At 35.2% G+C, this 12366-nt stretch overlaps 1 protein-coding gene and 1 long non-coding RNA gene across 2 annotated transcripts in view; both read right to left on the bottom strand.

Moving 5' to 3' along the window:
- LOC107726019 (ADP-ribosylation factor-like protein 1) overlaps window positions 1-434 on the bottom strand; it is a 5327-nt gene extending 4893 nt beyond the window's left edge. Inside the window, exon 1 of the mRNA XM_016535479.1 lies at window positions 193-434. Coding sequence (XP_016390965.1) covers window positions 193-196 — 4 coding nt within the window. The 5' untranslated portion in view covers window positions 197-434. The remainder of the gene's footprint in view (window positions 1-192) is intronic.
- A 4905-nt stretch (window positions 435-5339) lies between these two features.
- On the bottom strand, window positions 5340-9480 carry LOC107725994 (uncharacterized). Its single transcript, XR_001638202.1, has 3 exons — window positions 9408-9480; window positions 5732-5977; window positions 5340-5571 (listed from the first exon to the last, which is right to left on the bottom strand). It is a non-coding gene; the product is annotated as an uncharacterized LOC107725994 (long non-coding RNA).
- Between the last annotated feature and the right edge of the window lie 2886 nt (window positions 9481-12366).

Below are 12366 nucleotides of genomic sequence, written 5' to 3'. Positions count from 1 at the left end.
CGAGCTTTTCAATAACATGGGTTATTCTGATATCTGCTATGCTAGCAAACAAACTAGCGTCACCAGGCGAACCAATGCGTGATGAGCAAACTTCCCTTTGTAAGCACACAGAAAAGCGTTCGTATTAATCGCATTTTAAAATGAACTGTCCATTATATCCAACAACATATATCTTATTTAACGCAGACGTACCCATTCTGGATGAAATACTTTAGTAGCGCTGTCTTTCTGATGGCAGACCCGTGGAAACACTTCCGTGCTCGAGCTGCTGAATGACGTGTCACACATACACACCGCGCGCACATTCGACACTCTTCTAAGCGAATCTGCTTCTGTCTGTAAAAACTTCAAATATCTTGAGTTTTTATTATTATTATTATTAACAATACCAGAAAGATTCACCTAAACGTTAGAACAAGAACATGTGGGGGATACAATAAAAATTTAAATATAATTATTCAAGTAAAAAAAATAATAAAAAAATAAATCATAACCATACAAGTTATTACTTATTTATTAATTGTTCTATAAGATTGTATGTGTTTAAATCTTTTCTATTGGAGGAGATTCTGTGACATGACGAGTAAAGCAAAAGTAAATGAGAAGTGAATATTTTACAATTAGGTTTAAAATGAAGGCATGGTGTTTTGTGAGTGTGGAATTTTCCCATCATACAAATAAAGTCCAGGGCATCCTCTATTTCTAGTAAACTTCCAGAGTTTGGTCTGAGAAGGAGATTTTAACATTATAATTCTAAATATTTGCTTATTTTTCATGTTTTTCAATCTGGTTATATTTATTTAATTGTGCCTAGACAATTGTGACTATTTATTTATTTTTTATGTGTGTAAAAGTGTTTATTTCTTAAAATAAAACAGTACCAAATGGAGGTGGTTGAGTGGTTGGAGCTTATGACCTCTACCCAACAGTTGTGGTTTTTCCCTTAAAAAAAAAAGAGAAAAAAAGAAGGTAAAAGCATTGGCTCATATCATCCCTTTTTAAGGGATAGGGCTCACCTTATAAAGTTAAAGGGATAGTTCACCCGAAAATGAAAATTCTGTCATTAATTACTCACCCTCATGTCGTTCCAAACCCGTAAGACCTTCATTCATCTTCAGAACACTAATTAAGATATTTTTGATGAAATCCGAGGGAAACGCAGTAAGTACATCGGTAAAACAGTCCATGTGACATCAGGGGTTCAACCGCAATTTTATGAAGCGATGAGAATACTTTTTGTGCGCAAAGAAAACAAAAATATGGACTTCATTCAACAATTCTTCTCCCCCGAGTCACCCTCTGCCTCAATTATGAAGAGTACCACCACACATGAGGCTCTCTTTTCTTCATCTCTCACATCGTGGCTATCTTACCATCCCAGGTATGTTTGCCAGTCTGTCCATGGCTTTCATGGCTGCAGCCAGTCTGTTTTACTACCCCAGAGTCCTCCACTTTTGCCATCCTGCTCCATTATTTGGTAGTCCACTGTTGTCAAAGCTCTTTTCCCGTGGAGTGACCACCACACACCGAGGTAGGATTCAAAGCCGTGTTTTTATCATAGTCTTGTCTACAACCTACGTGTGTTTAGCCACTAGTGCCATCATGGCTTTCAATTCAACTGCTGCCTTTTGGGCCGTTTTGTTGTATATAACATTAGCAATTTATCATAAGCAATAGTGGGATTTGAACTCAGTTCTCCATGATTAAAATGCAGTGCTTTATCACCTGAGCTACAGAGCCTGAAGGATTGAGGTTAGTTTAGATGGGGTTTCATTGAGAACTGTGTTGTATATAAATAGAAAGTTCTGCAATTGCTGGGTTTGAACCCAGATTGTCACATATGATAGACACGTGATTATCCACTGAACCACAGAGGTTGTGATATGTGGTGGTGCTTTGGATTTGGTTCTGTGGCATTACCTATAATAACTATAAAGTTTAAGTATTACTTGGATTTGAACTCTGGTCTCCCTGATTAAAATGCAGCGTTTTAGCTCTTGAGCCATTGAGTGTTTTGGATGGATATTTTGTTAAGAGCTTTGTTTTATTTGGTGAAGAACTTAAGCCATTTATAGGCCTTGAACCCAGACTCATACATATGAAAGGCAAATGATCATCCACTGAGCTACAGAGTTTGCGATTGTGTTTATTTAAGGGTCATGGAGACTTTAAGCTTAGCTACGGCATAAATTATAGCAACTACTTAATGTAGCAGTAGTGGGATTTGAACACATGTATCCATGATTAAAACATGATGCTTTATCAGCTGAGCCACTGATCCTACAGAGTCCATGCATTTTTGGATGGGGTTTTATTAAGAGCTTTGTTTTATATGAAAAATCATTTAACAATTATGTGATGGTCTTTTAGACTTTTAGTTTCAGTACAGCATTTTTAACTTTTTGGAATTGTCATTTTAAAGAACAGGTTAAAGAACATGAATTGCTTGCGTTGCAAAACTGAAATTTAAAATTACCTTGTAATTTATTGTACATAATTTTATGTGTACATTAATCTCATAAATTCATACTGGTATCTATTTCTTTCTGTGCAATACAGTTCTGTTCACAGGCCTGTCTAACACCCTGACTCAACTTTATTTTGGATGATCACCTTCAATGTGAAAAAGAAAGACTTCACTTTCTTTTTAACAATTATTGATAGTGAAACATTTTATGATATAAAACTGCACATGCGTTTCATAAATAGATCAATACACACTCAACCTAAAGCAGTAGATTGAGTGTGTTTTGTGGTTGTCATTTTAAAGAACAGGTTAAAGAACATGAATTGCTTGCGTTGCAAAACTGAAATTTAAAATTACCTTGTAATTTATTGTACATAATTTTATGTGTACATTAATCTCATAAATTCATACTGGTATCTATTTCTTTCTGTGCAACACAGTTCTGTTCACAGGGCTGTCTAACACCCTGGCTCAACTTTATTTTGGATGATCACTTTCAATGTGAAAAAGTTATTGATTAACAATTATTGATAGTGAAAGAATTCATAATGATATATAACTGCACATGCACTTCTTAAATAGATCAAAACATACTCAACCTAAAGCAATAGATTGAGTATGTTTTGTGGAACAGGTTGAGTATGGTTGAGTATGTATAGTGCAGTGGTGCTATTCTCAACAAGAGTAACACAAATTCAGACTTTTACAATTTAACACATAACTACATAAAACAAAAAGGAATGACAGACAAAATTATAACTTCTATTAACTACAAATAACTAACATTTAACATTTGAAACCCACAGCTTTAACAGACATAGGTAAGTAATTAAATATTCGTCTGTCACACAAAAATCACCGGAGGATGCCACAACTCATTGAAGTTCATTAGACTCCATTTGCAGCGTTGTAATCCACAAAAAACACCACAGGAGGGCGCACTAACTCAGACTTTATTTTAAATTTTAAAAGAACCACACAATTTAACGTAAAAAATATACAAAAAACTATAACTCCTATTAACTACAAATAACTATATTTAACATATTTCATAAGCACCCACAGCTATGTTCCATAACCCACAGCTTGAGCAGACAGCTAATTAAGAATGTAAGTTATTAGATTTGATTTGCAGCGCTGTAATTCACAAAAATCACCACATGAGGTCGTAACATGTTTAAGGTCATTAGACTAGATATGCAGTGATGTCATTAAAAAAATAACCACAGGAGGGCGCAACACATTTTAGTTTATTAGACTTTATTTGTGGCGATGTAATTGACAAAAATGACCACAGAATGGCGCAATACATTTAAGTTCAGTAAACTCGATTTGCAGCGGTGTAATTCACGAAAATCACCACAGGAGGGCACAACACATTTAAGTTCATTAGATGCAATTTGTAGCGGTGTAATTAATAAAAATCACCACAGGAGTGCGTAACATGTTTAAGGTTATTAGACTATGCAGTGGAGTCATGCAACCCATTTGAGGTCATTACACTCGATATGCAGTGATGTTATTCAAAAAAATAACCACAGGAGGGCGCAACCCTTTTTAAGTTAATTAGACTGGATTTACAGCGATGTAATTCACAAAAATCACCACAGGAGGGCGCAATTTATTGCTTATATTAAATTGTTGGCATATCCAAAAAAAGTCTCTAATACTCAGCGTGAGAACCACAATAGTGGCTGAACACATGCTCTCTGTTTGAGGCTGCAAAAGAGGCATGGGTTCAAGTCCCACCTCAGTTTATCAAACAAAAAAACAACTGAAAGCTTTAGCTAGCTTATTGTAAAATCACAGGTCACATACAGTATGTAAATATAAGTTCCTTCACTTGTTCAAACAAGTGATCTATAGCTCACTGGTAAGAGTGCTGCCCCATGGTTTAGAGGTTGCTGGTTCAATCACAGCCAGATCTCAAAGAAATGAGTTTGTGTTGTGAGAGTCGTGCAGGTGCACATGCTACTTTTCATTTAAAGTGAATCTCTCAACAAAATACCACACAAAACACATCTGAGCTCAGTGGCTCAGTTGTTAAAGCATGGCAATCTGAGTTCAAATCCCATTATTGCTTGTGTTAAATTGTTGCCATTATATCCAACAAAGTGCCCCAAATGCCAACACTCAGTGTGAGAGCCACAGTGGCACTAGTGACTAACACATGCTCTCTGTGCACAAGGATGTGGTAGAGGCATGGGTTCAAATACCACCACAATTACACAACTGAATGCTTTAACTTGTTTATTGGAAAAAAACACAGGGTAACAGTGAAAAATAAGTTCCTCCACAAGCTCATGCTCTCTGTTTGAGGCTGCAAAAGAGGCATGGGTTCAAGTCCCACCTCAGTTTATCAAACAAAAAAACAACTGAAAGCTTTAGCTAGCTTATTGTAAAATCACAGGTCACATACAGTATGTAAATATAAGTTCCTTCACTTGTTCAAACAAGTTATCTATAGCTCACTGGTAAGAGTGCTGCCCCAAGGTTTAGAGGTTGCTGGTTCAATCACAGCCAGATCTCAAAGAAATGAGTTTGTGTTGTGAGAGTCGTGCAGGTGCACATGCTACTTTTCATTTAAAGTGAATCTCTCAACAAAATACCACACAAAACACATCTGAGCTCAGTGGCTCAGTTGTTAAAGCATGGCAATCTGAGTTCAAATCCCATTATTGCTTGTGTTAAATTGTTGCCATTATATCCAACAAAGTGCCCCAAATGCCAACACTCAGCGTGAGAGCCACAGTGGCACTAGTGACTAACACATGCTCTCTGTGCACAAGGATGTGGTAGAGGCATGGGTTCAAATACCACCACAATTACACAACTGAATGCTTTAACTTGTTTATTGGAAAAAAACACAGGGTAACAGTGAAAAATAAGTTCCTCCACAAGCTCAAACAAGAGACCTGTGGCTCACAGGTAAGAGCGCTGCCTCACGGGTTCAGAGGTTGCTGGTTCGATCCCAGCCAGGTCTCTGTGATATGAGTGAATGGTGGAGTGTGTGTGAAGGCGCGCCCAAAGAAGGGGGATACCAGTACGGTCTCCCCCTGGAGCTTCCCGCACTGTGACCAGCAGTGGTTATGCTTTTGGACAGACTGGAAAATAAAAAGAAAGCTGCATAAAAATTATCATCCCCCGTCCCTTCCCCAGCTGCTTAGGTTACCATCATTTGCTTTTCAAAGGAGAGGCCCTTCAGAAAGAAAATGACGGTAACCTACACATTAACTAGTAAACAACACACATTATAAGCATTACCTGTCCACGAGCAGATGTCCATCTTTACAGCGAATGTCTGTCCACACGTCCCAGAGCTCTGCTTCTGTTGACTAGTTGCTCAAACATATCCCTTACTCTGTAGGGCAAAGAAATAAAAACTACTACATACTGTGTAACCAAAAGTATTAGTGTAAATAATAGTTATATTAATACATGGTATTTCACATACAGGCAGAGCTGGATGAACCAGATGAACTGGATCCAATGGTCCATAAGTCATGTGCACTACAAAGATAAAATAGTAATTCATAAACATAAACATCATTAAGATTTGCAAAGAAACAAGTCTTCCTCAAGAACGTTTACAGACAAAATGTGGTTTGTGTAAATGTTCCTAAAACTGTGCAATGAGAAATCAATATCAAGGAGTATATTATTGTTCAGTATTGCTGTATTAATTATAATCCTTGAATCTTTGTACTTGCATGCTGTTATTGCCTCCCCCCTGTCTGTAAACGAAATCTAAATAACAAGAAAACGCAAAATCAATCAATAAATCTGAGTGTAAGATTTTGCCACCATCACCGGGCTTGATTGGTCTAAAACAGATATCCTTGCGAGATTCTGCACTAACAGATTTATTACCACAGATCTCGCTGTCTAAAGTGCCGGGTGGAGAACACGAAGAAATGCTAGTTGTGGATGTTTGTGTCCTCAAGCCGGGGCACAATATTAAACACCTCTCAAGCGCCAAATGTGAGTAAATGTTCTGTTTGTCCAGTCAATTTTGCAGTGTCACATGCCATTCTGTCGCTGATATTTTATTGTTGATTAGTTAAATATGTGCTCTGTGGTATGAAGAACGTCTGTCAGTAAAGTCTCTTACAGTTATCAAAAATGCATTTGAAAAATTATTTTTGATTTGAAAAGTGACAGAGGTTAGTGATGGCTTAACGATGGCTAGGATCAAGGCTTTCCTCTCAACTGTAACACAAAACCTGTTTAACTAGACTCGATTAGTACAGGAGGGCGCAAATTCTTCAAGTTCATAAGATTTTTTGTGGCGTAATTCACCAAAATCACCACAGGAGGACCCAATCCGTTTTAGTTCATTAGATTCAATATGTGGCACTGTAATTCATAAAAATTACCACAGGAGGGCACAACCTGTTTAAATTCATTAGACTAAATATTCTATGGCGTAATTCACAAAAATAACCACCAGAGAGAGTAATTTTGCAGCGGTGTCATCCACAAAAATCACCACAGGGAGGCGCAATGCATTTTAGGTCTTTTGACTTTATCCAATATAAATTTATTTTAACAGAAGAGAAGACAGAACAAAATAACACAGATAATGATACAATCGATACAAAGAATAACTAAATTAAATGATAATAGAAATAACTTTATTGCATTTTTATTAGCTGCCATTTTTAAATAGACTGTAAAACAGCTTTTTACACGATTCTTTTATTTTATTTATTTTAGTATTATTACACCGACTTGAATTAAACAAACCATACATTCATAAATCTGTGATCTTTCTCTTTAAACTATGCCTTTAACTTTATTTCATAGGTAAAGTTCATTTGAGCTGCATATACAATTATGATATTAGAAAAAAATGTTATACTGTATTAGAGTAAGGAAAACCGTTCTCCTTTTGAACCAGATATTGAAGCAGTCACATGCTTTCTTTAGGCCACAGGAGCTTCGGAATTTCATATAGCACATGCTTTTGTCAAAAACGAATCAAGCGCTGATACAGTGCTTTAATGTAAAATATGTGTATTTTATGTATTGTTTTTTTTTCCCTTTAACATTTATGCATTATGTGCATCTAGTACAACATTAAGCTTGAGTATTTAGGTGAGTATTTGCAGAATTAGACTCGATGTGCAATGGTGTAATTCACAGAAATCACCACAGCAGGGCGCAACCCATTTACTGTAAGTTCATTCAACTCAAAATGTGGCGGTGTAAATTACAAAAATCACCACAGGAAGGCACAACCCATTTAAGTCGAGTAGCCTCTATTTGCAGTGGTGTAATGCACAATAATCACCACAGGAGGGCGCAATCCACTTAAGGTCATTAGACTCGATGTGCAGTGTAATGCACATACATATAAGTTCTTGTTCATGTTCCACAATCGTTAAAGTTGTTCACCGTTTATCTTTAAAAGGTTCATTACACAAAGCTTCTGAATACGGTCTATGGTGTGGCCACCTAGTATAGAATATACCAAACTAATGTATTTCACTTTTAGTTCTGCAGCATCTGCCGGATTCATGAACATCTTAAGAAAGAAGTTACGAAATTTCTTAAGATAAGTTGTAAGAATGTTCTTCAAGAATGCAATTTTTGAAATATTCTTAAAAAGTTCTCAGATATGTTCTATTTATCTATAAAATAAATCTGCATAAGTAGCCTATCTGTGTTTTTCTGTCAATATGGGGTGCTGTGTGTACATTAATGAGGAAAAAAAATTAACTTAAATGATTTTAGCAAATGGCTGCAATATAACAAAGAGTGAAAAATTTAAGGGGGTCTGAATACTTTCCGTACCCACTGTATATATATATAATAGTAAGTGTAGTGTAAAGTAGTGTTGTAGTAAATGTAGAGTCCCTTACAATAAACGACATGTTAGTAAATAATACTTTATACAGAATATTTACCTCTGATCTGTTGGATTCTGCTTTACAACTGTAGACAGAGCTATGTAGTTTATATTGTAACATTATAGATTATAGTAAAGAAGTACACCATTTTCCCACACAGTACAAAAATAAATTTAGGCCTAATATATTTTATAGGCCTATATTTTTTTGTTCTGTTCAAGCCTGTGAGCAATATGACTGGTAATCTGTCTGAGAGATAGTAAGCTAGCTACCAGCATCAGATGGTAGCTTGTGTAACTAGTACAACTTCAAGCTTAAGTATTAGCATAATTTGCAAAATTACGATAAAAAAAAAAATGAATTGTTGGATCCAAAATTAAACTCCAGCCAGAATGAATACAGTAGACTGTTCTTACATAAAGGACGATTAAAACAAAAGCCGTTCACAAATCACACTAAATGATTCATTTGTGAATGCGACTAATCGCAGCAGAACAGCTAACGTTAACTGAATCAATGCACTGATTCAAAAGTTCACGATTTGCGTAGTTCTCCACAAACTACCTACACAGTTCCTATTATAAAAGCATATAAAAGACTGAGCTACTAACAATACATATGCGGCTTATGCTTATCTTTATTTTTGTACATGTGTTGTAGTAAGCAGTACATAAAGTACTGAATATAGTGTTTATTTTGCTTCATGAAAACGTATGAAACGTACTGTGTGTATTTGACAAATATGCGATGGGAAGCAGAGAGTGCGCGACAACGCTTTATATCGCAGATATCGCGGTTAAGTCGAATACATCCGGGTCCTTTTCGAATCGTCGTCAGGTAAAAAAGCGCAGTTCTCCCTCCGCTCCACTAGGCGGCGTAAAGCGAGCGTCACTTTTAGCCTCACACCATTCGATGTTTGACAACAATGAAGCTTTATCACATTAATGTCGTTTAATGCCATGAAAGTACAGATTCTGCAGATGACAGCTTAGTGACAGACTCTTAATGTCTCTCAATTACCGCCCGTCAGCAAACAAAACAGACACAAACTGCGGTAAAGTGCAGGAATCGAGTGTAACGCGACTCACCTGTAAGTAACTTTCCGCGTATGAAGTCCTCAGTCGTTTTGTTTTGCTTTAAAGTAATTCTGTAAGTGTGTATTGATGTAGTAGTGTTCACTCGCTCTCCTCTCTGCGGCAGAATGACAGTCTCTGTTGTGTTTGTTTTGCTCGCGGTGTATCTGCGCATCTCTCACCTGCTGCTCCTCCAGACACTTCTTCACATTCACAGCCTTTCAGATCTGCTAGAAAGGTAAATCTGTTCTGACATTTCTAATTGAGAAACTACATAGAGTGCGATGGTGTTTGGAGGAGGGACTTTCTCTAGAAACAATTTGATTTAACAAAATTTGTGTAGTGCAATATTACTGTTTCTGATCTGTGAAGAGAATGTTTACATTGTACATGTATTTGTTAAAAGCATACTTTTAGTAGTATATAAATGGCTTTAAAGCTAGTAGACATGGGCTGAAAGCCATGTACAATACTTGAGATTTCAGTTATACGATCTTGTTGATGAAAATAATTGTCATTAGACCATATTGTATGAATAACACATATGAATACGAAGGTTTTCTTTTAGGATTCCAAATTCATCAGTAATTGTTGTGTTATCTTTATAATATTTATATGTATTAGGCTACCTTTTCTATTCATTTTATCAAGCAATGTATTATCATATTATTGTAGTGTTACTGTAATGGACTGTATTCGTGTTTGTTAATAGAGTAAGTTGGTTTTTTGTGAAGCTCTGATGTTCTTCTGCTGCTTCATGTCTTTCCTACTTCTAGCTGTGATTGGTATACTATGAGTAGAGCTTAGATCTGTTTCAATGGCATATTTAAATATAAGACTATTAACTTTTTAAATGTTGACGATGCAATGGCTTTTTTTTTAATGGATTTTCAGTTAAATGCCTGAAATAAGGTCTGTGATTAATACAGGCTCAAAATGTCTTCATGTTTTATTCTATGACATAAAATACATCAGTAATACCCTTGTGATTTTTTTTTTTTTTTAGCTTTTAGTTATTTAAAATTTTTTTTAAAAGGCGGTTGCTAAGTGGCTAAATGGGACTACAAAGGTTGTTGTGGACATTAAACGGCATCAAACTATTCTTCTGCAAACTATTCTAACTCAAATTTTCAGGGAAAATGTTTGTTAAATAAATGTTGAAAGAGCTGTTGGAAGCAACAATGTGATGGAGAAACTCATGCAATGTTGTAGTTAGTGTATAGCTTAGGTTTAACTTTTTGCTTCTGCCAATTGTATTTAGGCTTCAAAATTCATACAATTGTTTATAGGACGTGATGCGACCCTAAAAAGGAAGGAATGCTCAAGCATACCTGGTTCTTCTCGTCATGTGCGCTATGTTGCCCATTATTGCCCACTGTTTTGGATGTTCATTATCCAATAACACTCTAGAAAGTGAGTGTGACACAGGTGTTTTATAAAGACACAAAGTTACTGATAAAGAGCAGTTCATCCTACTACACATAGCTAATGTTTTCTGTCTTTATTTCTTTCTTTAAACAGCAGGTAAGTGATGTTGGAAGAAGAGTTCTGGAACATGTGGACTGACATTTGCTTTAATAACAGAAATCTGGTCACGGGCAGGTAATGCATATATTTTTAATAGCTTTAATACTATGTTAATATTTTTTATATGGTTTTATCTGATATTTACATATTAATTTAATATTTTAAATGTAATGGAGTATCCAGTTGTATCTAGACAAACCTTTTTGGTATTAGTATTTATTTAATTGTATATAGGAAATAATTTGAATTAAAATTTGTTTACATTTATTTCTTAATATTTTAGATATATACTAGTTTTTTACTAGTTTTATGATTAGGATTTATTTATTTATTTATTTGTACCTAGACACAAAATGTGTAAATGTTTGTGTTTTTTAACAAGATTTTTAACTTTAATTTTTTTAACAAAAAAATCTAGCAAAAAATGATTTTAATATTCTGTTTATAAATATTTACGTAAGTTTAATGTAATTTATATATTATTTTGTATATTTACATTTTGTTTTTAAAATGTTAAAATATTCAATAGTATTTTTTTTGTGTGTCATTAGTATTTATTTAAATGTACCTAGACGCAAAAGTAGTTTTTTTTAAAATGGGTAAATATGTTTTATTTTTTAATATGAAACATTTTTTTTGCAATAAAAATATTTATATGTTCTATTTCTAAATATTAACTTTTTTATGTAATATTTACATACAAATTATATTTAAAAAATAATAATTTATTGTACATATACAAAAATATTTTAAAAGTGTGTGAATTTATTTATTATCATTTGCAAAAATCTTGATTTTAATATTTGAATTCTGAATGTTTCGTTTTTAAATTAATGTTTAATTGTACCTTTAATAGTATGACAATTTTGATTTATTTAATTTTAAAAAAAAATTTTTTGGGAAATGTATGTAAATTTGTTTATTTGTTATAGTAACTGAATGCCACTCCATGTGTGAGCTGGTGTGGCTGAGTGGTCAGCGCTCATAGTATAAGACCTCAACCCAATGCAGGAGACGTGGGTTCAAATCCCCCCCTCTGCTGCAGATGAAAATGAGGAAGCCATTTTTGGCCACATTTAGCAGCAAAAAAAAAAAATTATTAAATTTTTGTTCTCTTTAACTTCTCTCCTCTCCACCTTCCTCCTCAGGCCCGCCTCTCTCATGTCCGTCTCCATCTCTCATCTTTTGGCCATCTTACCGCCCCAGGTACGTCTGTTAGTTAGTCCGTGTTTCTCATGACTGCTTACTCAGTCTGTTGTATCGCCCCAGTTATGTCTGTTAGTCCGTGTTTCTCATGGCTGAGTAGCCAGTCTGTTTTACCGCTCCGGGTATCTTAGCCAGTCTGCCTCTGGCTTTCTGTTTCACCGCCATTGCCGCCTCGCTCAGTTATTCAGTATCTTTCTTTGGTGCAGGATTTGAACCCACGACTCCAACGTAACCTTGTCCG

Source organism: Sinocyclocheilus rhinocerous, unplaced genomic scaffold (genome assembly GCF_001515625.1).
Source record: "Sinocyclocheilus rhinocerous isolate Xijiao unplaced genomic scaffold, SAMN03320098_v1.1 scaffold395, whole genome shotgun sequence".
Taxonomy (NCBI): Eukaryota; Metazoa; Chordata; class Actinopteri; order Cypriniformes; family Cyprinidae; genus Sinocyclocheilus; species Sinocyclocheilus rhinocerous.
This window is presented reverse-complemented; position numbering and strand designations above follow the sequence as displayed.